At 51.2% G+C, this 23,367-nt stretch overlaps 4 protein-coding genes across 8 annotated transcripts in view; 2 read left to right on the top strand and 2 right to left on the bottom strand.

The window, feature by feature from the left end:
- MTF1 (metal regulatory transcription factor 1) overlaps window positions 1-7,365 on the top strand; it is a 59,842-nt gene extending 52,477 nt beyond the window's left edge. Inside the window, exon 11 of the mRNA XM_039473669.2 lies at window positions 1,215-7,365. Within this exon, the coding sequence (XP_039329603.1) occupies window positions 1,215-1,648 (434 nt within the window). The 3' untranslated portion in view covers window positions 1,649-7,365. The remainder of the gene's footprint in view (window positions 1-1,214) is intronic.
- Window positions 7,366-7,484: 119 nt separating this feature from the next.
- C11H1orf122 (chromosome 11 C1orf122 homolog) lies at window positions 7,485-8,709 on the bottom strand. 2 transcript variants are annotated; one of them, XM_039473673.2, is made up of 3 exons: window positions 8,628-8,709; window positions 8,201-8,402; window positions 7,485-7,961 (listed from the first exon to the last, which is right to left on the bottom strand). In XM_039473673.2, exons 2-3 carry the CDS (start codon window positions 8,246-8,248, stop codon window positions 7,866-7,868), a joined length of 144 nt encoding a protein of 47 aa, XP_039329607.1. In that variant the 5' UTR covers window positions 8,249-8,402; window positions 8,628-8,709; the 3' UTR covers window positions 7,485-7,865. The 2 variants fall into 2 exon arrangements, with proteins under 2 accessions (XP_039329607.1, XP_039329606.1); XM_039473672.2 differs by having other exon boundaries at window positions 8,495-8,692.
- Window positions 8,710-8,753: 44 nt separating this feature from the next.
- On the top strand, window positions 8,754-16,762 carry YRDC (yrdC N6-threonylcarbamoyltransferase domain containing). Of its 2 annotated transcripts, XR_012512380.1 has the most exons (6): window positions 8,754-9,142; window positions 9,713-9,827; window positions 9,950-10,069; window positions 13,180-13,322; window positions 13,618-13,959; window positions 16,698-16,762. XR_012512380.1 is itself a non-coding variant. In XM_003937074.4 (5 exons), exons 1-5 carry the CDS (start codon window positions 8,754-8,756, stop codon window positions 13,688-13,690), a joined length of 840 nt encoding a protein of 279 aa, XP_003937123.3. In that variant the 3' UTR covers window positions 13,691-14,649. The 2 variants fall into 2 exon arrangements, 1 of the variants encoding a protein (XP_003937123.3); XM_003937074.4 differs by lacking the exon at window positions 16,698-16,762 and having other exon boundaries at window positions 13,618-14,649.
- Window positions 15,506-22,564, bottom strand: MANEAL (mannosidase endo-alpha like). 3 transcript variants are annotated; one of them, XM_039473670.2, is made up of 4 exons: window positions 21,711-22,564; window positions 20,615-20,724; window positions 19,681-19,757; window positions 15,506-17,066 (listed from the first exon to the last, which is right to left on the bottom strand). In XM_039473670.2, exons 1-4 carry the CDS (start codon window positions 22,258-22,260, stop codon window positions 16,430-16,432), a joined length of 1,374 nt encoding a protein of 457 aa, XP_039329604.1. In that variant the 5' UTR covers window positions 22,261-22,564; the 3' UTR covers window positions 15,506-16,429. The 3 variants fall into 3 exon arrangements, with proteins under 3 accessions (XP_039329604.1, XP_039329605.1, XP_074236641.1); XM_039473671.2 differs by having other exon boundaries at window positions 15,506-16,789; XM_074380540.1 differs by lacking the exons at window positions 19,681-19,757; window positions 21,711-22,564 and having other exon boundaries at window positions 20,615-20,692.
- Between the last annotated feature and the right edge of the window lie 803 nt (window positions 22,565-23,367).

Raw genomic sequence — 23,367 nt, 5'->3', positions numbered from 1 at the left:
TGCAGCCTGGACCTCCTGGGCTCAGGCACTCCTCCTGCTTCGGCTTCCCGAGTAGCTGGGACCATTCGTACATGCCACCATGCGCAGCTGATTTTTCTTTTTTTTTTTTTTTTTGAGGTAGAATCTCGTTTTGTTGCCCAGGCTGGAGTGCAGTGGCGCAATCCTGGCTCACTGCAACCTCTGCCTCCCAGCCTCAAGTGATTCTCATGCCTCAGCCTCCCAAGTAGCTGGGATTACAGGCGCCCACCATCATGCCCAGCTAATTTTTGTATTTTTAGTGGAGATGAGGTTTCACCATGTTGGCCAGGCTGGTCTCAAACTCCTGACCTCAATGATTCGACCACCTTGGCCCCCCAAAGTGCTGGGATTACAGGCGTGAGCCACCGCACCTGGCCTAATTTTTCTTTATTATTTGTAGAAACAGAGTCTCACTATATTGTCCCGGCTGGTCTCAAACACCTGGGCTCAAGAGATCCTGCCTTCTCAGACTCCTAAAATACTGGGATTACATACAGGCATGAGCCACTGTACCCAGCCCTGCCCATTCATCTTTAGCTCTGTCAAGACACACAAAGCCTGGCTGAACATGGAGCACAACACATCAGAGAAAGAGAGATGAGTACGGTGTCCTAAAGGAGCTCAGAGTCTCCTGGGCAGGCAGAACCAAACAGGTCCTGTACCATATGGAGAGAGGTGTGGAAGGAAGACAGCAGTACTGCGCATGTGTGCTGGGAAGCTTGGTATGGGCTTCACCCCAGCTAGTCCTCTGCATAGGCCTACAGAGAGCAGGGGAGTGAGCTAGGTCCTGAAAGATAAGTGTCAGTTCTCCAGAAGAGTGGTGTCCAGGGGTTTTAAGCATACGGAAGAGCCCACACGCCCAGGGGTATAAAGAACATGTCAGGAAAAGGTAGGTATCTGCACAGAGGGTGCGGTGGAGAATGACTGGAAATGAAGCTGGAAACACAGGGTGCATCTAGATTGCGTGTGCATTTCCTTTCTAAGGAAAGGAGACTTTGTCTTGGGCTGGGGAGTGTTTCTTTTTTTCCTGAGAGGGCATGTGGTCCAATTTAAAGCAGAACAAAGCCCAAAGCATGGCGACCGTCCTTCCCATGGTTCCTATGGCACTTCACTCTCACCTAGTCCATGTATCCCTGTCCCTCGTGCTCCTGCCCCTGCAGCTACTTGAAAAGCAGTCTCTCTTGCCTCTCTCGCAGGGAGCTCTGTCCAGCAGATTGGCCTCAGTGTTCCTGTGATCATCATCAAACAAGAAGAGGCGTGTCAGTGTCAGTGTGCATGCCGGGACTCTGCAAAGGAGCGGGCGTCCAGCAGGAGGAAGGGCTACTCCTCCCCACCACCCCCTCCAGAGCCAAGCCCCCAAGCTCCTGATGGGCCCAGCCTGCAGCTCCCAGCGCAGACTTTCTCTTCAGCCCCTGTTCCCCGGTCATCATCCTCCACCATGCCCTCCTCCTGTGAGCAAAGCCGACAAGCAGAGGCTCCTTCAGACCCTCAGACAGAAACGTTAAGTGCCATGGATATGTCACAGCTTCTATCCCTCCAGAACCTGGACACCCCGTCCCATTTGATTCCCATTGAAGTACTACTGCAGGCGGAGGAGGAGATGGGCCTCACCAGCAGCTTCTCCAAGTGAAGGGCCGTGTATGCTCACCTCCAGGAAAAAGAGGGTGAGCAGGAGGCATGAGGTACAATGCCTGCCATCATGGGTCAGAAATTTGAAGGATGAAGAAATTTACTGTTTGAAATCCTCACCTTTCAGACGTATTTTCTTTATTCACATCCCAGGAACTAATCTTTGGAAAAAAAAAAACAAAAAACAACAAAAAAAGCTAAGTTATAAGTGAACTGTTTGGCTGCACTGTATGTCACTTTTGCTTGTTGTCATGTGAACTTGGAAACTAAGGTTACTCGTATGCATAAAAATTCTAAATGAAAGGGTGTGGTTTCCATCAATCTGATGCTGCCCATCGCTTGCACTGGGGTCTTTGTGGATTGGGCAGGAGAGTTCAGTGTGTTGGGTGTTGTTCCTTCCTGTGTGTCTTTTGAATCTGAGGCTGACATTTGCTTGGAAGGCCAGACCCTTGCTCCATCAGAGAGGGCAATGGCAAAGGCCAGTGAGGCAGCTGTGAGTTGGACAGGGTTCAGATGAGATGGTGTTGTCATTTGTGCTTAGTGTTGGTGGAGCTCAGGGTGGATAACACGGGTCGTTCTGCAGCCCGCTTCAGCACAAATAGGCAGCTTCAGGCCCTGCTCGCAGGCTGTGGGGTTGATCTGGTTCTGCAGAGGCCCTAGGCAGCTTGTTGAGTGCTGTCTGCCGATGACGTGTGTGCAGAGCAGGCTCTAGCAACATTATCACTGTCTTTGCCTTCCTGGTTCTTTCTCTCAGCTGGTTGCTAGGGCTTGCAGATCAAAGTGAATTTTCCTTGGGGAATATCCCTGTTTCTTCCTAGAGTGAACATGTGGTTTATGGCCAGTTGCTGTTTGGTGGTCTGCCTTCTTTTTTATGGTATTTTCTTCTTCAGAGCAGAAGGGCTGTATTTTGCTTATCAGGAGAAGGTGCAGATTTAAGGGAATTCGTATGAGGTGGCATGTAATTGGCAGGCCAGGTGGCCTGTTTCCAGGTTCCAGCCAGGCTTTGGGTTGCCCCCTCCATCTCTGCCCCTCCCTGCCTGGATTTTGCATACAGCCTCATACAGTGCAAAGAAGGATGTGACTTGCTCAGCTTAGTCATGTGATTTATTAAAAAACAAAAAACAAAAAACAAAAAAACACAAAACAATGATCTTCTACTCAGGGTATAGCAAAACAAAAAAATTCCCTTTCCACCAAAAAGCCTGAAATGTTGCAATAAGTTATCTCATTTGGAATGTTTCATTAAGTTGTTATAGGAAAAAATTGTGTGTGTGTGTGTGTAGAATTATATCCATCTGTCTGCCTTTGGCTCCAAGTCATTGCCTCTTAAAATAAAAGGTAAGATACAATCCACACTAGCATGAAAAGTGTTTCTCAACAGGCTATATTAACATAGTCATGAATGCTCACCAAACTCACCAAGCTCAGAAGCCAGGTGCGGCCTGAGGTGCAGAATAGGCCTCTGCCTCCCAAGAGACCTTTCCCTGCCCTGAGCAAGGAGCAGTGTTCCACTAACAAGGCTGCTCTTCTGAGCCAACAGTGTCAGGCAGGAAGCAGCCATAATTTTGCCTTGCATTTTCATTCCCTAATATAAAGGGATCTGCATTGGTCACTCTCCTATTCTCTGAGCCATTGCTCAGGGCCAGCCAAGACATGATCAAGAGCAGATAATTTACCCTGGAGCCAGAGGCCCTCCTCCCTTGCCTTTAGCCAGGATGTTCAGGGACAGACAAAGAGGGCAGTGGGGGTGAATGTCATTACTGCCATGAAGAAAATGGTCTTAACTAGAAGAAGCCGATTTCTCATTCTGGGACCCTAGCCAGGGGAATTGATTTTTTTTTTTTTTTTTTTTTTTTTTTTGAGCTGGAGTTTCACTCTTGTTGCCCAGGCTGGAATGCAGTGCCGAGATCTCAGCTCACCGCAACCTCCGCCTCCCAGGTTCAAGAGATTCTCCTGCCTCAGCCTCCCAAGTAGCTGGGACTACAGGCATGCACCACCACACCTGGCTAATTTTGTATTTTTAGTAGAGATGAGTTTCTCCATGTTGGTCAGGCTGGTCTTGAACTCCCAACCTCAGGTGATCTGCCCACCTTGGCCTCCCAAAGTGTTGGGATTACAGGTGTGAGCCATTGTGCCCAGCCTAGGGAATTGACTTCTTTTTGACCTTCTGCATTCCCTTCCCCAAAAGGTTTGTGGCTTCTGGTGACCATTGACCTCAGCAGAAGTTGGTAAGGCAGGAGGAATCTTCTGTTTACACAGTGGGTTAGTCCTCCTGGAAAACCACCTGCTGAGTGTGAGGTGTCCTTGGCTGTCTCTGAACCTCATATCCATAGGAAGCTTTGAGATAGGCCCTTGCTGTTTACAACTTAGGAGAGAGGAGTGATGGGACCCCAAACTAAGCTTGTATCAGAGAGCAGTAATGACGCTCCCATATGCCCATCCTATGGTCACCTGGTATTGGGTTCCCTGGGAGCAGAGGTGGGAAATAGGAGCCCAGGGAAGGCCATTTGAAGCACCCATGGTTTAATTATCGACTTCCTGGTTAGCCGGGACTGTGCTCATATTGGGGCCCTACCCAGGTCTGTGGCCTTTTCACTCTCAAAGATCAGGGGTGACGAAGCAGCCTTTTTTTTTTTTTAAGATGGGGTTTCACCATGATGGCCAGGCTGGTCTTGAACTCCTGGCCTCATGTGAGCCACGCGCCCAGCCGAAGCAGCATCTAAAACAGTGTTTAGGCTGACAGATTTTTCCAGTTGAAGAAACTGAAGTGTCTGCCTTTTGAGGGTGACTTTAGATTACAAGAGAGACTATCAGATCCAATCAGCTTTGAAAAATCAGGAATATGCTTAAAATGCCAGTGAGTGGTTGTGAAGATCAGGTTTATTGCCCAGGGTAGGTAGTCTTCCTTTCCCTCCTTTTTCAGTTCTCTTTTCCTACCTGTCCTTCCCTAATCCTGGTCTCTAGTGCCAAGGACCTTGAAGAAGAGAGGGCCCCTAGCTAAGCTGGAGCCAGAAAGAACCTTCACGTGAGTGTGGTTTCCCAAACCTGAGAAATGAACCTTGGGAGGTATGGGAGGGTTTGTAGAATTCTAGCGGGTAAAATCAAGCCTTTTTTCACTCCCATAGTAAACTTAACCATTTTCACCCTGTACATTTATCTTCCAGCTCCTACTAGCATCTCCAATGAGACAACCACTTCGAAGGGTGCTTAGCACCAGGGATTGGGGTTCATAAATTTAGGAGGTGGTAAGGAAACTGGCTGGCACCACCAAACTGCCTTAGTGAACTTGGCCCTTCCCAGGCAGGCAGGTTGGGCATTGAGGGAGAGTGGCCCAGTCTTTCCTGGCAGGGTCTGGCCAATCTCATGTGGCCACCACTAGTTTGGTGACAGAAGTGGTGTCATTTATTGAATTCCACCTCTGTTTAGAAGGAGATTATGGTACAAGCCCAGAAGGGGCCTTAAGATGTGAAGATCTCTCTGGGTAAAAGGCAAGGGGCTTCTCTTCTTCACCTCTGGGATAGTTGGTAGATTGGAGAGTTTTATTTTCAGGGTCAAGGCTGTGGACTGATGGGGATATTGGAGGGTGGGTGGGTTTTCCTGAGAGACTTTGTATAATGCTGAATGTGTCCAGAGGGACAAGTTTGCAGAACCTCATATTGGTATATTAAAGAAATAATAAAATAAAAAAGCACTTTAGGTTATTTTATCTTTAACCCGATTGCTGCAATTTCTTTTGTGTGTGTGCGTGTGTATATATATATACATACATATATATATATATATATATATATATACTTTCCACAAAGTTTTATTTTTTGCTCAGAATAAAAAGTTAAATTGAGGTGTGAAAAGAAAAGCACTTACCTTGGTGCAATATGTGTAGCTTGATGGTCGTTGTCCCATGTGGCCCTGGCTTGGCCGCGTTTTTCCGCTCAGTCAGCCCTGAGCTATGAGGCTGTCCATAGGGAAACACTATTATGCATTCTCAGCAACCCCTCAATCTATGCAAGCCTTCCCTGTGTGCCCCAGGGCGCCCCCTCAGGCTCTCTGAAGAACTGCTGTGGGTCCTGTTTTCTGCTGACTGTTGAGGCCCTTTTTTCATCACTTCTTGGTCTCTTGCCCTTTTCCCTCTTCACCATTATGAAATGATGCCTGAAAGGAAGGAACAGGTTGTTCCTCGGTAGAAACCTGGCACCTTCTAGACTTTTATGTTTGTGATCACATCCATTGTCCTTAAAGACTTCTCCAGAGTCACTGAAACCGTTGATTTGTGCAACTGCAACAGTATTTCTCAAGAGTTTACAATTGTCTTACACCACCAATCAGAAATATGTTTGGGGAGGCATGGGTGTCGGGGGCAACAAGAGCCATTTCCACACTGCTCCCCATACTACCTGTGTTGGTTCCTTAAGCAAAAAGGCCTCCAACCTTCATTAAGTCCCATAAACAAACATTAAATCCCATGAATCAACTTTCTTCCTTTTTTCCACCTCCCCCGTTTTATCTTCAATTCTCAGGCTATAGAATAGACAAGTTTTAAAATATACTTCAGCCAAAGCAGAAAGATTTTCATAGATCCACTATGCAAATGATTCTGCTGTGACATAGATCAGAAATTGTCTGTTCCTTCATATTTGGGGATGGAGGCAACAAAACTGAAGCATATTTCTGATTGGTTAGCCATTTTAGCCTGTTTCCTCTTGCATATTTTTTAGGGAGAGAGGGAAAGGGTCCTGTATTTCTTCCGATACCCTTAGGGGAAGCCGACGACCACTGTCTGGGCATTTCTCACTGTTATTCCTGTTCAAGAGAGGGCTTCTCAGTCTGCACTGAAAAATGCAAATTAAACTGGATCTTTATGTCAATGTGTACATAGTACAAGCTTTTTTTACTGGAAGTGAGGTTTAAAACCCCACACTGCCCTTTTGGTGGTGTGCCTGTTGGGCCAAAAATCGGGTGATCTGTAGTGTCACTTTCTCAGCTCAATGCAGTTTCTACTTTTTCTTATGGGAAAATTTTTCATAAAACATTTTTGCACCAAAACCCAGGGGTGTTTTTTGCAATATTCTTGTTATCCTCGTAGTGTGCCAAGTCAGAGGCTTCTCTTGCCCTTTTCCTGCTGTGTTCTCAGGCCTCCCAAAGGCTGTTTGACTCAACAGTCTATATCCTTCATTGTGTTTTGGAGAATGTGGAGGTGGCAGTCAGAGTTCAAGGTGTCTGTTCTTTTTTCCATAGAACTTTTCCTAGTCCCTGTTTGGGGAAGGTGGCTGGAAACAGATTTTTGTTGAATCTCTGGCTCAGATCTTCTAGCCAGGAAAGGCAAGAGCCCCCAAGAGCCCTCTTTTTTTGACATACACTAATCATTGGCCAGGGTCTTGGTGACAGTTTTTAAAATCCCAAATAGTTTTATTTGGATTATGTAAAAGTCTATCAAATTTATTTAAGTGTGAAACATGGGAACAACGGACTTCCACTGAGCGATATGAAAACGTTACAGGTTCAGTACTTCCAAAGGAAGAAACCTCCAAACCCAAAAAAGAATAAATACGAATTTGTATTTTTGAAGAATGTGAAATAATGGTGTTTGCTTAATTGCTCATTTTGTATAAACTTAATATTGTACTTTAAAATATCTGCTAAGAAGTGAAAATTTAACTTTTTGGAATTGAAAAAGCAATATTAAATACTAATGAAATCCTAATTAAATGCTTATTTAAATCTGGTAGTATCTGTGGCGTTTCTTCCCAACCCTGCCCAGAGTTGACATTTTTCCATCACTCCCCCCTGCCCAGCCATCATTCTTGGCGAGGGGACAGAAAGGAAACGTCGGTCACCAGGAGAGTCTGCAGGCTTCCTTTTAATCAAGGCTCTGCTGAAGTTGTTTTGTGGGGCTAAGAGCCCCCAAAGCATGAAATAGACATGTAACACCACCTGGATCCCCCATAGCAGGCCAGACCACTTTGGCGAGCACTGCTGGTCTGCCCAAATCTGGGTAATCAGACTGGGTATTCATTGGCTACATTTCAAAGCACTGCACTGCTTTCAGCCAGGATGAAGTGGGAGTGAACCCAGCTGCTAGCAGAGCTGCCACTCCAGGCTGAGAGCCAAGTACCAGCCACTGCCAGTGAAGACTGGCCCCTTTATTGAAGGGAGTTCTTCAGAGTCCAGCCACTGGCCCTGGGGAGGGAGAGAAGTCAGGGCATCCGGCTCGGGGATGGTCAGGGCTCCGCAGCTCCATCGCCAGCATCCTTTGGAAAGCAGCCTCTGGCTGAGACAGCCGGTTGGGGGGGCGCTCCGGGTTTGGCTGAGGCGTTCTAGTTGGAACAGAAAGGAAACAAGTGAGGCTGGGAGGCAAGGCCTTGGATTAGGCCCCAGAAGGATATGGCCATTTGGCATTTGGATAGTACTAACTTTTCGAAACCTCTCACCAGATCAGAGGTTAAGGATAAGGCGGTGGGGAGACAGTTCCCCTCTCCAGGGGAAGCTAGGGCTTGGCTAGCCTACCCAGTGGGCAGACCCCACCCCACAGGCCCAGCCCGGGGTGGGCACTAACCCCGCCACCAGCCGGCTCCGGGCGCCGGCGGCCCAGCTGCCGTAGCATCTCCTCGCAGGCGGCGATGGTGTCCAGGAGCTGCCGCTGCCGCTGCTCCACCGCGTCCAGCAGCTGCTGGGCGCGCTCCTCCCGGGGCGGCTGCGGGGGTGGCCTCCCGCCGAGCCCCAGCCCCGCCTTCCCGCGGTCCACGCCGGCAGCCTCCCTACCCGGGAGAGAGCGAGAGACAGACGGTCAGGGCCGGCGCTTGCGCGGGGTCCGAGCCCCTTCCCCCCTTCCCGAAGGGCCCCCTCTCACCCCCGTGACCAGTCTGAGCCCGGGCCCCATTCCATCTCCACCTGCGCGGCCCGACCACCGCCCCCCTTTCGGCCGCCCCCCTCCCCAGCGCTTCGTTAGGACTCCGCAAGGCTGCGCCCCGCCCCGTCCCCACCGGTCTCCTTCAATCCTCCTGGGGGTCGTGGTCCCTTTAAGCTGCCCGGCGCAGAGGTGGGGCCGAGTCTCCCGGGCCGGAAGCTGGCTAGGAGCGTCACTTCCTCCCGGAAGCGGGCCTGGGCGGATGTCTCCGGCACGCCGGTGCACGGGTATGAGGGCCGCGGTGGCTGCCAGCGTGGGGTTGGGCGAGGGGCCTGCTGGTTCCCGGAGCGGCCGTCTTCTCCGCCCGCCGAGCCCCGTTCTGCCGGCTCCCGGGGCCCGGCTATTGCGGCTTCCGGGGAGTGGGGCCGTGCAGGCCGCAAGCCCGGAGCGCGCCGGCTGGACCGAGGCGCTGCGGGCCGCCGTGGCCGAGCTGCGCGCTGGCGCCGTGGTGGCCGTCCCCACCGATACGCTGTATGGCCTGGCCTGCGCAGCGAGCTGCTCAGCGGCCCTGCACGCTGTGTACCGCCTCAAAGGCCGCAGCGAGGCCAAGCCTCTGGCCGTATGCCTGGGCCGCGTGGCCGACGTCTACAGGTGAGGCCGCCCCGACCCGGCCCCGCTGGGGGCGGCACCGCGGGAGGGGTTTCCGGTGACAGGCTTGGGAGACTGAGGCGCAGAGAGCGGGAGGGGCTTGTCCAGGCTCACCAAGGAATCCGGAACTGGGAACGTGTACCGAGGACTTAATCTGCCCCAGGCTCTGAACTACACGCTGCTAGGAGGCAGCGACACACGAGAAAGCCAGGGGCCGTGTTCCCTGGGCGCTTTTGTGCTAGTTGGGCAGGCTCTCAAGAAAAAGCAAACACAAACACAGTAGCTTAACTTAATAGCGAATCTCTTGAAGAAAATAAAACGTGGAGCTTAAACCCATTGTCAGCGATATCACAGCGGTGCAGCTGTTTTAGTCTCTGAGACCAGAGGCACGTGGGTGCCAAGCCAGCGGTGCGCCCCTGGGGCCCTGCTTTCTGCTCAAGCTTCTAGGGAGGTGAAACAGGGTGAGAGGCGGCTTCCATTGTAAACTCGAAGGATTCCTTTCCTGCGTTTGCCTAGAGTCTGGGAAAGGACCACCAGTCATTTTGAATGGATTTATGCTCCTGTGTTTCCCAGATACTGTCGTGTGAGAGTACCCGAGGGACTCCTGAAAGACCTGCTGCCAGGACCCGTGACCCTGGTGATGGAACGCTCGGAGGAGCTCAACAAGGACCTGAATCCTTTTACGCCTGTGAGTCAAGTTTTCTCTTGTGTCCCCAGACTCCGGGCCACTTGCTTTCACTGGGATCCAGGTCAGACATACCCTCTACGTCTTCCAAGCTTTCTCATGATCCCCTTCCCCTTGCCTCATAGCTTGTAGGAATCCGGATTCCTGATCACGCCTTTATGCAAGACTTGGCTCAGATGTTTGAGGGTCCTCTTGCTCTCACTAGCGCCAACCTCAGCTCCCAGGCCAGTTCTCTGAATGTCGAGGTGCGTTTACCCAATCCTTCCCCTGGAAATGTCACCAGCCCAAACACTGTTTCCTATTGGATTACCGGGCGTGAGAGTCCTTGGGCAAACAGTGGGAAGGTTGCCCAGCTGGCAGGGAGGTAGGGGTGGGGCTGGGGTGGGAATATAAATTAAAGAAATTTGAAAGGTTTTATCAACGTCTGAAAAGCCAGGGGGAGAATGGTAGTTTCTTCTTACCATAGGAAAGCTTATGATAAGAACAATGTCTTCCTGTTTTCCTGGAGATGGCAGTTTTTGGAGAATACAGAGTTAGGCTGTAAATCTTCACGACAGTGCTCTAAAGAAAAATGAAGAAGGCCAAGCACAGTGCCTCATGCCTATAATCCCAGCACTTTGGGAAGCCCAGGCGGGTGGATCACCTGAGGTTTAAGACCAGCATGGCCAACATGGCAAAACCTCATCTCTATAAAAAATACAAAAATTAGCCAGACTTGGTGGCTCATGTCTGTAATCCCAGCCACTCAGAAGAATGAGGCAGGAGAATCACTTGAACCTGGAAAGTGGAGGATACAGTGAGCCAAGATCGTTCCACTGTACTCTAGCCAGGGCTAGAGTGAGATTCTGTCTCTTAAAAAAAAAAAAAAATTTTAAAGCCCTGGCGCAGTGGCTCAAGCCTGTAATCCCAGCACTTTGGGAGGCCGAGGCGGGTGGATCACGAGGTCAAGAGATCGAGACCATCCTGGTCAACATGGTGAAACCCCGTCCCTACTAAAAATACAAAACATTAGCTGGGCATGGTGGCACGTACCTGTAATCCCAGCTACTCAGGAGGCTGAGGCAGGAGAATTGCCTGAACCCAGGAGGCAGAGGTTGCGGTGAGCTGAGATCGCGCCATTGCACTCCAGCCTGGGTAACAAGAGCGAAACTCCGTCTCAAAAAAAAAAAAAAAAAAAAAATTTTAGCTTCCAAAAAGTTGAATCACTTGTTCTAGGTCACACAGCCATTAAGTGACCCAGATTTTTACCCAGTTTTTGACTCTTGACCCTGGTTCTCTTATCTCTGCCACAAGCCAGATCAAAGAAAGGACAATCCTGGGCTGGGCAGTGCCTCATGCCTATAATCCCAGCACTTTGGGAGGCCGAGGCGGGTGGATCACAAGGTCGGGAGATAAGACTATCTTGGCCAACATGGTGAAACCCTGTCTCTACCCAAAACACAAAAATTAGCTGGGTGTGTTGGCACGCGCCTATAGTTCCAGCTACTCAGGAGGCTGAGGCAGGAGAAGCACTTGAACCCGGGATGGGGAGGTTGCAGTGAGCCGAGATGTCACCACTGCACCCTAGCCTAGCGACAGAGCAAGACTCTATCTCAAAAAAAGAAAAAAGAAAAAAAAAAGGACAATCCTAATCCTTTTTTGGCTAGGAACAAATGAGGACACAGAAATTTCACTTCTTTTTCTTATTAAGATGTAAAATAAGCTGATGGGGTTTTCCATGCCCAGACCTAGGGCAGGGCTTAGGGTTCTTGGCGAGTGAGAGTTCAGCATCCTTTCTCATTCTCAGAGTGCAGGTTTGACTTGGTTCTGGTGCCTGTACCCCAGGAGCAAGAATGGGGATGTGGCATGGGGTGGGGAGGTTTTTACCTTGTCAGCAATCATTTGACCTGTCCAACACAGTAACTGGTTTTTATGATCCCCTATCCCAAATTTCCAGGCCTAACTGAGACTGCAGTGTCTTCACAGGGGGTTGGGGAAGCTCTAACTTAGTTAACAATTCAGTCCATGATTCTAGGGGGAGTATCCTCATAGCCCAAAGCCTGAGTGCAAGTAGCAGGCAGTCTAACCCGTTCTGTTCTTCCCACCCTGATCAGAGTTGCAGTGAGATCCAGGAGCATAGTTCTAGAGCTGGAAGGAGGTGGAATCACTTGTTCCAGGTCACACAGCCTTTAAGTGACCAGATTTTTACCTAGGTTTTTTTTTTTTTTTTTTTTTTTTTGAGATGGAGTCTCATTCTTGCCCAGGCTGTAGTGCAGTGGCACCGTCTTGGCTCACTGCAACCTCCACCTCCTCGGTTAAAGTGTTTCTCCTGCCTCAGCATCCTAAGTAACTGGGATTACAGTGCCCGCCACCATGTCCAGCTAATATTTGTATTTTTAGTAGAGGTAGCGTTTCACCGTGTTGGCCAGGCTTGTCTCGAACTCCTGGCCTCAAGAGAGCCGCCTGCCCCAGCCTTCCAAAGTGCTGGGATTACAAGCATGAGCCACCAGGCCCAGCCTTTTTACCTAGTTTTTGACTTTTGACCCTGTTCTCTTACCTCTGCCGCAAGCTAGGTCAAAGAAAGGATCATCCTAGTCCTGTCTTGGCTACATAGATTAGAACAAATTAGGACACATAGGATCTTCTAGTCCAGCCCACTTGTCTGGTACACCTGGATAGAGTAACGTGCGTGCAGTCACACAGAGATATGAGGGGAAGTCCAGAGTTAGAGCCCATATTTCTGCCCAAAACTCTGATCGTTGTACTTCTGTTTCCCTAACTGAAGCAATGTGTGAAATTTCCTTTTGACATAGCAAGATTTTCTTTAAGTCCTAGGTAGGTGTTACTTGGGGTGCTAACTCAGGAGGGCTCCAAACCTCATAGGATGCAGTACCCATGGCACAGCTGACCTTAACTAAATGAAGTTCCTTTCTCTGCTTAGAGGAAGGTGCCTCCTGTGTTTCATTTGGTTTTGTTTTTTTGAGACGGAGTTTCGCTCTTGTTGCCCAGGCTGGAGTTCAATGAAGTGATCTTGGCTCACCGAAACCTCTGCCTCCTGGGTTCAAGTGATTCTCCTTTCTCAGCCTCCCAGGTAGCTGGGATTATAGGCATGTGCCACCATGCCCAGCTTATTTGTTTGTATTTTTAGTAAACATGGGATTTCTCCGTGTTGATTAGTCTGGTCTTGAACTCCCGACCTCAAGTGATCCACCCACCTCAGCCTCCCAAAGTGCTGGGGTTAGAGGCGTGAGCCACCGTGCCCAGCCTGGTGCCTCCTGTTTTAAGACTGTAAGGCCTTTGATGACCCTGTGTGCAGTATGACATTATTGCATATGCCAGGGATAACATCCATGCTCTTCCTTCTTCCTCTTCTCAGGAGTTCCAGGATCTCTGGCCTCAGTTGTCCTTGGTCATTGATGGGGGACAAATTGGGGATGGCCAGAGCCCTGAGTGTCGCCTCGGCTCAACTGTGGTTGATTTGTCTGTGCCTGGAAAGTTTGGCATTATTCGTCCAGGCTGGTAAGTACCTTCCCTGTGGCATGGGTAAATAATTTGAGAGGGGTTGGAGAGATGCAAAAAAGCTTTGACAAGATAAAGATGGTGCCTTCTATCTTGCCCTGAGGGCCGGTTTTGGATCAGTGGTAGTTGCAGTGGGACTAAGTTTGCTGGCTTTACTAAGATTCAAAAGGATTCACCAACCAGTTTGTTGAACAGGGCATAACAGGGCCAGCGAGTCTATGTACCTGCTCACCAGCCTCTGGTGGGCTCGGGACTTAGAGAAATCAGACTGGTAACTGTCCCGTTTCCTCCTCAGTGCCCTGGAAAATACTACAGCGATCCTCCAACAGAAGTACGGGCTGCTCCCCTCACATGCATCCTACCTGTGAAACTGGGAAGCAGGAAGGCCCAAGGCGTGGTGCTGGATACTATGTGTGTGTCCACTGACGACTGGCAAGGCCTCATCCGCAGAGGCCACTGGAGCTAGGGCACTAGCCTGACTTTAGGCAGTGTGTCTTTCTGAGTACTGTAGACCAAGCCCTGGAAGCTGATGGTTTAGCCTTGTACCTGGGGAAAGACTATTTATTATTCATAATTTCATATATCGGCCAAAAGCTGAATGGAAAAGTTAAAAACATTCCTAAGTGGCCTTATTCCAGTAAGTTTCTTCTGTCTGTTTTGCTTTTTAATTGAAAAGTAATTTAAATAACAGATGTAGAATCTAGTGAGAGCCTCTTTTCTGGTACATAGTGGCATTTAAGCTTCCAACCAGCTAGAAGTGCTGGTGCTGTTTAAAAAGTCTCAGGTAGCTGCATGTGGTGGCTCATGCCTGTGATCCCAACATTCTGGGAGGCCCAGGCAGGAGAACTGCTTTAGCCCAGGAGTTCAAAATTGGCCTGGGCAACCTAGCAACACCCCGTCTCATAAAAATTAATAAGTAAAGAGTCTCAGGTGACCAAAGGCATGGGTTGGGCTCCTGAAGCTAGAACCACATTAGGTTAAAGACTGAAGAGCCACTGGGCCTGGTGGTGGTATGTATTATAACTGCTGGTGGGGAGAGCACCCTTTTTGGTGTGATAGTGGAATGCCTGCTCACTTGGCAGGGGTTGGGTCCAAACTGAAGAATATTGGGAAATCTCCACTATCCTTTTCAGCCAGGAACTCTTTTCTTATTTATTCATAAAATAAGTTACAGTTCACTATACCCATAGCACCTTTATTTAAATCCAGTGTTCTCCACAGCCTTTTGTCTATTTATATGTGTAAAAGTGTTAATTATTGTTGGGCATTTGAACTTTGTATTTCTTTAATGTAAAGAAATGCTGCTATTAAACATATTTGTAAATGGTTTATTTTCTTTTGAATTATTTCCTTAGTATTAGGAATATTAGGTCAAAGTAGATGAAGTATTATGGCTCTCAATATTGATTAGCCTTCAAAAGAACTGAGTTAAGTTACATTGCCATCAGCATTGTGTGAGAATGGCTGTCCCTGCCCCTGGCCTTGCTATGTTTAGTATTTTTCAGATTGTGTATGTGTGAAATGAAGCCTGTGTTTCTGCCTTCTGAAAATTACTGTAGGTCAACATCCAACCCTTTCATCTGTCCCTGCCTGCCTTGATTTTCCCAGCTAAGCCACAAGCCAGGTGGCCAGGCCTGCTCATCTCTCTGTTATCTAACAGGATGGGTGTCCTTGAGGTGACCATGGGTCTACTTTCTCCCTCCTTTTCCCTCTTACACCCTAGTTCCCAGAATTCTGGTTGTCTTTTCTTTTTGAGACAGAATCTCACTGTTACCCAGGCTGGAGTGCAGTGGCACAATCTTGGCTCATTCTAACCTCTGCCTTTCAGGTTCAAGTGATTCTCACGTTCGAGGGATTCTCGCACCTCAGCCTCCTAAGCAGCTGAGATTACAGGCATGCGCCACTATACCCTGCTAATTTTTTTTGGTATTTTTAGTAGAGATGGAGTTTTGCCATGTTGGTCAGGCTGGTCTCAAACTCCTGGTCTCAAGTGATCCACCCCCTTCTGCCTCCCAAAGTGCTGGGATTACAGGCATGAGCCACTGTGCCCAGTCATGTTGAGTAATTTCTTAACCAAGCCTCCTTGTTAGTGCTAAAGCCATAGCCAACCCAGCTTATACATCAGTTTGTCACAGAATCAAAGATCCGAATTGGTGAAGTCTTAAAGAGAGCAAAAGGAATGCTTACTTGAGAATACCGGTTTATATTTAATTACTACAAATCACAGTAGCACTGAACATGGCTCTAGTGAGTGGGCCTCAGTCAGTTCAGGCAGCTAAAGGGAGGGGGTTTCCTCATAGTCCTCTCCCTGGAGCTAAATACGCATCTGGGAAAAAGTAGGCTCTGGAGCACAGAGGTATTTTTTTAGAGGAGAAAGAACTGAACTCCCAGCACTAGGTAAAACTGCAAAAAAAAACACTGTGCCCAGGCACTAGCTACAAGGCCACACCAGATCAGGAAAGCTGGGTCCTGTAAGCTTGAGGACAGGAACTGTTCCTGGGTCAAGTTCTCCCCAGCACCTAGCACATAGCAGTGTGCTTGATGAGTGAGTGTTAAATGAACCTGTGAGTGCTCAGGATGATTTCCTGATAATTGGGTCCAGGAATCTACTGGGAGGAGCTTGAACCTAGAAGTTCCTTTTTTGAAAGTCTCAAATATGGTTCCCTAGCTTAGAGAAGACATGATCTGGGAAGGAGTCCTGAGGAGAGGACGCAGGCTGGCAGAAGGGAACAGGGTGCATGCGAGCCCAGACCCTGACACCCTTCCGAGGGCGGTGACTGGGCGGCCACTACACAATACCAACCCGCTGCAGAGCTCCGAACTAGAAGGGGTTACAGGAAAGTGTTCCCAAGATGCAGAGCTGCCCTGGCCTGAGTCCAGTCACCTGCCAGCCTCTGCTGTTCCCATCACCGCAGAGCACCCCAGCACCGCATGCCTGAGGAACGGGCTCTGTGCTGCCCAGGCCTGACGGCCGAACCAGAGGCACCCAGCTGCTGACCTCTGACCTGGGAACGAGCGAGTGCTTACAACCTCAGCTGAACCCCACGTGGTGACCCCTTCCAGCAAAGCAAGGACATCAGCACCTCACGCCCCTGTTTACAGGCCCCTCACATGAGCCACTGCTCTTTTTCTTTGATGAAGTGCTCCGCCCAGCGGCGGGTCAGCTCCAAGTACAGGCTGGGCTGGTGAGGCAGGTAGTCCAAATACAGGCGGGTGGGTGTCTTCTTGGGAATGGCCTTCTCAATCTGGGTGCCCTCGTGCCACTCATTGAAGGAAGTGATGGAGACTATCTCGGGCCTCACTGTTAGGGCCGCCTGCAGGGCCGTCTCATAGTACTTGCCGTTGACCCTGTTGCGTGTATTGTGGTTGTTCCAGGGCCGGATGCTGGTGTCTATGTAGCCAGGCCCCACGCTGGGGATGAACATGAGGTTGTTGGCATCACAAAAGTTCTTCACAGCTTTCCAGTTCTGATGGGAAGAACCAAAGGAGAAACCGTTGGAGGCAAAGTAGGTGTACATGCCGTCAAATCCGGCGGCCAGGATGTCATGGGTGTGGCCCTCCTCCACCAGCAGTGCTATGAAGACCCCATCATAGGGCGTGTTGCGGATCGAGTGGGGCCCGTTTGGTGTCAGGAGGTGGGCCCAGGCCTCAGGGGACGTCAGGTATGAGTCGTAGATATAAAAGAGTGGGAGGCTCTTGCCCATGCTGTTCTTATAGCGGTAAAATGCACCATGGGAGCCATACCTGAGAAGGAGAAAGAAGAGCCTCAGCTGGATGGGACAGGACAGACTGGCCCACCTCTAGGACCTGCCGTGGATGAGATCTGGATGCCACACAGCCCAGTTCTGGAGCCAGTCAGTCTCCACAGTTGGACTCATATCCCTCTGAGCAAGAACCTGGCTCCCCTCCTTCCTCTCCCTAAGTGTCATTCCTAAGCTGCACTTCCCTACCCTTAGCCAAACCACCACCATTTTTCATCTGGATTGCAGCAACAGCCAGCTAACTGGTCTCCAGGTTTCCATCTTGCCTCCCTATAACCCATTCATTATTCCCCTTTACTTGATCCGGCCCTGCCTACTCCATTCTTGCTCTTCACCCACCTATTACTCCCCATCTGGCCTTTCTGTCCGGATGTCACACGTCATACAAGCTTGTCCCATCTTACAGCCTTTACCTCTGCCAGCCCTCTCCATGGAATTTTCTCCTTGCCTCCAGATCTTTGCAGGCTGACCCTTTTTTTTTTTTTTTTTTTTTTTTTGAGATAGGGTCTTGCTCTGGAGTGCAGTGGGCAATCTCAGCTTACTGCAACCTCCACTTCCTGGGGTTCAAGTGATTCTCCTGCCTCAGCCTCTCAAGTAGCTGGAATTACAGGCACCCACCACTATGCCTGGCTAATTTTTGTATTTTTAATAGAGATGAGGTTTCACCATGTTGGCCAGGCTGGTCTCAAACTTCCGACCTCAGGCAATCCACCTACCTCAGCCTCCCAAAGTGCTGGGATTACAGGTGTGAGCTCCCATGCCTGGGCTTTTTAAAAAAAAAAAATTTTTTTTTTTTTATTCTTGAGACCGAGTCTCACTCTGTTGCCCAGGCTGGAGTACAGTGGTGCCATCATAGCTCACTGCAACCTCAAACTCCTGGGTTCAAGTGATCCATTCACCTTAGCCCCCTAAGTAGCTGGGACCACAGGCGTGCATCATCATGCCCAGCTAATTTTAACAAAAATCTTTTTGTAGAGATGGAGTCTCCCCATGTTGCCCAAGCTGGTCTCAAACTCCTGGCCTCAAGTGATCCTCCCACCTCAGCCTCCCAAAGTGCTGGGATTACAGGTGTGAGCCACTGCACCCAGCCCTGACTACTCATTCAGGTGTTAGCTCACCTGTTGTCTCCTGAGACTCACTTGACCTGACTAGCCACTCTTAAGTAGTTTCTTGGGCATACTCTAGCACAAAATCCTGTATAGATCACTGTTTAATTTTTCCCATTTAATTACTGTCTGCTCCACAGTACCTGCAACATACACTAGAAAGTAAACATTATGGCTGGGCGCGGTGGCTCAAGCCTGTAATCCCAGCACTTTGGGAGGCCGAGGCAGGTGGATCACAAGGTCAAGAGATTGAGACCATCCTGGTCAACATGGTGAAACCCTGTCTCTACTAAAAATACAAAAAATTAGCTGGGCATGGTGGCGCGTGCCTGTAATCCCAGCTACTCAGGAGGCTGAGGCAGGAGAATTGCCTGAACCCAGGAGGCGGAGGTTGTGGTGAGCTGAGATCGCACCATTGCACTCCAGCCTGGGTAACGAGTGAAACTCCGTCTCAGAAGAAAAAAAAAACAACGAAAGTAAACATTATGAACTTAGAAACTTCGCTAGGCTTACTGATTACTGTACAACTGGGCTTAAGACAGTGCTTGGACACATGTAGGCACTCAATCCTTTTTTTTTTTTTTAAGAGACAAGAGTCTTGCTCTGTTACCAGCCGGGATGCAGTGGCATAATCGTGGCTCTCTGTAACCTCGAACTCCTGGATTCAAGTGATCTGATCCTCCCACCTCTGCCTCCCAAGTAGCTAGGACTGCTATAGGCATCCACTACTATGCCCAGCTAATTTTTTTTTTTTTCTTCAGTAGAGATTGGGTCTTGCTATGTTGCCCAGGCTGGTCTCAAACTCCTGGCCTCAAGCAATTCTCCCACCTCTGCCTACCAAAGCACTGGGAAGCTGGGTGCAGTGGCTCACACCTTAGTCCCAACACTTTGGGAGGCTGAGGTGGGCGGATCACCTGAGGCCAGGAGTTCAAGACCAGTCTGGCCAACATGGTGAAACCCCGTCTCTACTAAAAATATAAAAATTAGCTGGGAGTGGTGGTGGGTGTCTGTAATCCCAGCTACTCGGGAAGCTGAGGCAGAATTGCTTGAACCCAGGAGGCGGAGGTTGTAGTGAGCCAAGATTGTGCCACTGCACTCCAGCCTAGGCAACACAGTAAGACTTCATCTCAAAAAGGAAAAAAACAAAAAGCACTGGGATTACAGGCATGAGCCACCACGGCACCCAGCCTCATTCAATACTTTTTGAATGAATAAATGATGTGCATACACTATAGAAGCCACTTTCACATATATTAACTTGTGTGATTCTCACAAAAGTCAAAGGTTAAGAGGATTGCCTCATCACAGAGGCCACAGAACAGGAACTGAAACCCAGGCTGCCTGACGTTAGGCCCAGCACTCTCTTACTATAAAACAGCTTCTGGGAACACAGGCATTATGCCCCATGTCTCTTGACCTGCCCCTCCAAACCTTCTATCCCTTCCTCCATTTTGACCCCCACCAAAATTCCAGCCCCAAGAGCAGCCTTACGTGTCAATGATGTACTTGATGTTGTCATGTACAGTGATGTCATCCCGGCCCTTGTAGGGTTGGATGTGGAAGGCCACCTGCCATAAACAGAGGAGTAACTGGTCAGGTGAGTGTCTATCCAGGGGCCACGACATACCAGGCTCGGGATCTAACCATGGCCTAGAGGAGAGGCTGAGTTCAGAAGAGGGTCTGGCAATGGTGGGCACAGTAGAGATAGAGGCAGTGGCTGCCCTTCAAGGCCAAAAGAGGGGTGAGCAGTTTGCCCACTTCCCACATGTGGGAAGGGCATGTGGGAATCACTTTGGCGGGCTGTTACAGGGTGGCTAATAGGTTTCAACCTTGTTCCAGCTCCAAGTTGTTGGTGCTGGCTGCCTGAAACAGTGGAAGAAGTATGCTGAAGCTGTGTCAGTGGGAAACTGCTGTGATCTGTTAGATGTGTCGGTGGTGGAATTCCTGTTAGGAATGGGGAGTGAGGGTTTTCTACCTTCTCTATCATCTTTCTTCCTTCACCACAGAAGCAAATAATGACTTACTCGATTGGCCCATGTGGGGTAATGCTTCACCCAGCTCCGTCCTTCCTCTTGAAAGTGAGCCCACTTGCTGAGATCACCTGTCTACTCCTCGAGTTCCAGTACTGCCTCCCACTAGAGAGTTGAGTCTGCAGGTCCCTTTGGCTCTTGCCTACCCTTACTCCACCAAGGTTTACCACCTAACCTCTGTTACTATTTAACAAAAGTGATAATTATTTCGTCTGCCCTTGGTCCTATATTTAGTTTACTCAGTTCTCGTAGAATTCAAAAAACTAAGAGTAACATAGGCAGCACTTATCTGAACCCTCCCCCAAAACCACACGTGACACATATTTGTTTTCCCTGGGCTACTGCAAGAACTTCCTAGAGACACTAACCCACATGGCCTCTTCTTGAAGACTCACCTGGATGCTGTACTGATGGGCGGTGTCCAGAATGGCGGGCACCAGGTCATCTGAGGGTTCCCCGTTATCATCAGCCATGCCAGGTGGGTACCAGGACAGGACCAGAACGCCTGAGACGCAATACAGAGGCCACTTCAGAGACACACAGTATCCCCCTCAACAGAGATTTTTTTTTCCTCCACAAACGTCTCCAATTGCAAAAATGGTTTCTAAAAAACTGGAGCAAGCCTCCTGCCAGGTTCACTTCCTGCAGATGAGATCCCAGAGCCTCGCGCCCCGGAGCTGTCCACGCCCGCGGTGCTGAAGCGCAGCGGCTGCGGGAACCGTAGCGTGCCAGGCCGCAAGGGAGCCAGGCTTTAGAGTGCATTAGCAAGTAGAACAAAGGGAACGGGTGGACAGTGCCACACCCACCTGGTAGCCACAGGCCTACCTCTGAAGAAGAGAAGCACCCCTAACCCCTAATGTCCTGCATGGAGAAGAGCCCTGAGCATAGCCCATCTGTAAAATCTAGCAGAATTCAGGGACGAAACCTTTAACGAGTGAGCCTCCCCTCCCCAGCCTACAAAGGAGGCGCCCAGGGACGTTCCCACTAGCTGGGTGCTTGATGAAAAGCCTCTAAACCCCCAGCGCTACCCACAGCTGCAAATAGAGCAGAAGCCCTTGTGGAACACCAGCACAGTTTCCTCTCTGCAGCCAGCAAAAACAGGAAGGGCTGCTGCTCTACCCTGTACCTGCTGTGAAAGCAGAGGCCGCCCTAGGTTCCACTCTTCTGAATCCCAGATCCTGAGGGCCAGGGCTCCAGGCCTCACTTCCCATCGCCCAACAAATTTGAAGACTCTGCCTCTTCTGGCGCAAACTCCCAGCAGTTCCGCCCTGGATTGACAGGGGTCAAAGGGCCCAGGTGGGGGTCTGAATACTAGACGGAGGGGGCGGTGCCGCATGGTGGGCCCAGGATGAGTGGGAGGGAACGGCCAAGAAGCCAGGTTGGCGGGCAAGTGGAACCAAAGGCCCGGTGACACGACCAGAGGGAGCTGGGGTGTGGGAAGGAGAAAGGGCGAGGCTGGGGTCAGGGCCACCCGGGGTGGGGGGCGCTCACCGATGGCGGCTTCCTTGAGCTGGGTCATGTGCTCCCGCAGCACTTCGGGGTCCCGGGAGCTGTACGGTCCCAGCTCAGGGTAGAAGCTGGAGCCCAAGTCGTCTGGGGGGCTGTGGCGGCCGCGGGGGTAGCTGGCCGAGATCTTGGGGTCCCAGTGCGGCACCATGACGTGGTCCCAGTGAATGTAGTGACCCTCGCGCCGCGGGCTTCCGTACCACGAGTAGTAGAAGGCGTGCAGGTCCGAGTAGACGCGCAGGCTCTGCCCGGGGGCGGGCTCGGCCTCCGCGGGGACCGGCCCAGGGGAGCCGCCAGGGTCCGAGGTGCGGGGCGGCGGCGGCGGCGGGGGCGGAGCGGCAGGGGCCGCCGGGGCCCGGGCGGCGGGCGCGGGGGCCCCCTCTGGGCGTCGCTCAAAGGGCGCCAGCTCCAGACCCGGGCCCAGCGCCGGGAGTCCGTCCGGAGCCTTGAGCGTGCGCAGGCCCATGAGCGTGCCGAAGGCGAAGAGCAGCACCAGGAACAGCGCGATGCAGGCGCGGCGCCGCCGCCGGGCCATGGCCGACAGTGCGCTCCCGCGTCCGCCCCGCTACCTCCCCGCGCGCCGCGCCATGGCCGCCCGCCCGCTTCCCAGAGAGACTGCGCGCCCGGCGGAGCGCGGCGTGGGCGGCGCCCGGCCTGTCCCCGCAGTGCGGGCGGGCCCGGCACACAGGACGCCGGCGGCGCGGACCAAGTGGCCGCGAGCCGAGGGGGAACTGGACGCCGACTGCGAGGCAAGGCCCGGCGAACGGCGCCTGAGTCAGCCCGTGCGGCCTGCGGAGGAAGAGTCGCCTGGCTGCCTGGGCGGCGGGTGGCGGCGCCCGGCGCTGCGCGGCGAGCGGGAACTCGGGCCTTCCGGAGCGCGGGAGAGGGCGGCGCAGCGGCGGCGGCGGCGGCGGCGGCGGCGGGGGCGGGGAGGGGAGGAAGCGCGCGTCTGTGGTTCTTACCCCAAGAATTTCCATCTCCGTCCATCCCCCTTTACTCACTTCACTGGCCCCCTCCCTAAGGGTCTCAGTGTCACCTTTCTATTCCCAGGTCCCCCATCCCTCGGACCCCCTCCCCGACACCCCGCGCAGACCCTGAACCCCGGAGAAAGGGGCGTCAGGAAATCCCGAGGAGTCGAACCCTGCATTCGCTGCCCGGGGCCTGGCGGGCAGAGGACGACCGTGACTTGCACAAGGTCACACTGACCGGGTAAGGACGCGCTCTCCAGAGCTCGTTGCACTGCCCGGCCTGCCTGTTCTCAGGCCTGATGTCGTCTGGAGCGGTCTCTCCTGGGAGAACCTCCTAGAGTCGGGGAGGATTAAAGGAGATGGTTCCCATAAAGCACTTCCACGGGGCCTGAAAAGCAAGCACTCAATACATGTGCACCTTTCTTCCTGGGTTCTGGGCTCCAGAGGGTAGGCCGCGTCTTATTTACCTTGTTAGAAGCCAAGGGCTGCTGGAACAGGAGGTGACACTCACTTGCTAGCACCGTTTGAGTGAGTACCAGCCCCTGGTGTGATAGTCTGTAGATAAGCTTTTCACTCAATTGACGACGTTTACGGAGTTCCTACACTGCATTATTCATTGCTTCGTTTATTCAGACAATAGTTTTGTTTATCATATGCCTCCTTTGCTGGTCCGC

This window comes from Saimiri boliviensis, chromosome 11 (assembly GCF_048565385.1).
Source record: "Saimiri boliviensis isolate mSaiBol1 chromosome 11, mSaiBol1.pri, whole genome shotgun sequence".
Classification (NCBI taxonomy): domain Eukaryota; kingdom Metazoa; phylum Chordata; class Mammalia; order Primates; family Cebidae; genus Saimiri; species Saimiri boliviensis.
Note: the sequence above shows the minus strand (reverse complement) of the source record. Positions and strands in the feature narration are given on the sequence as shown.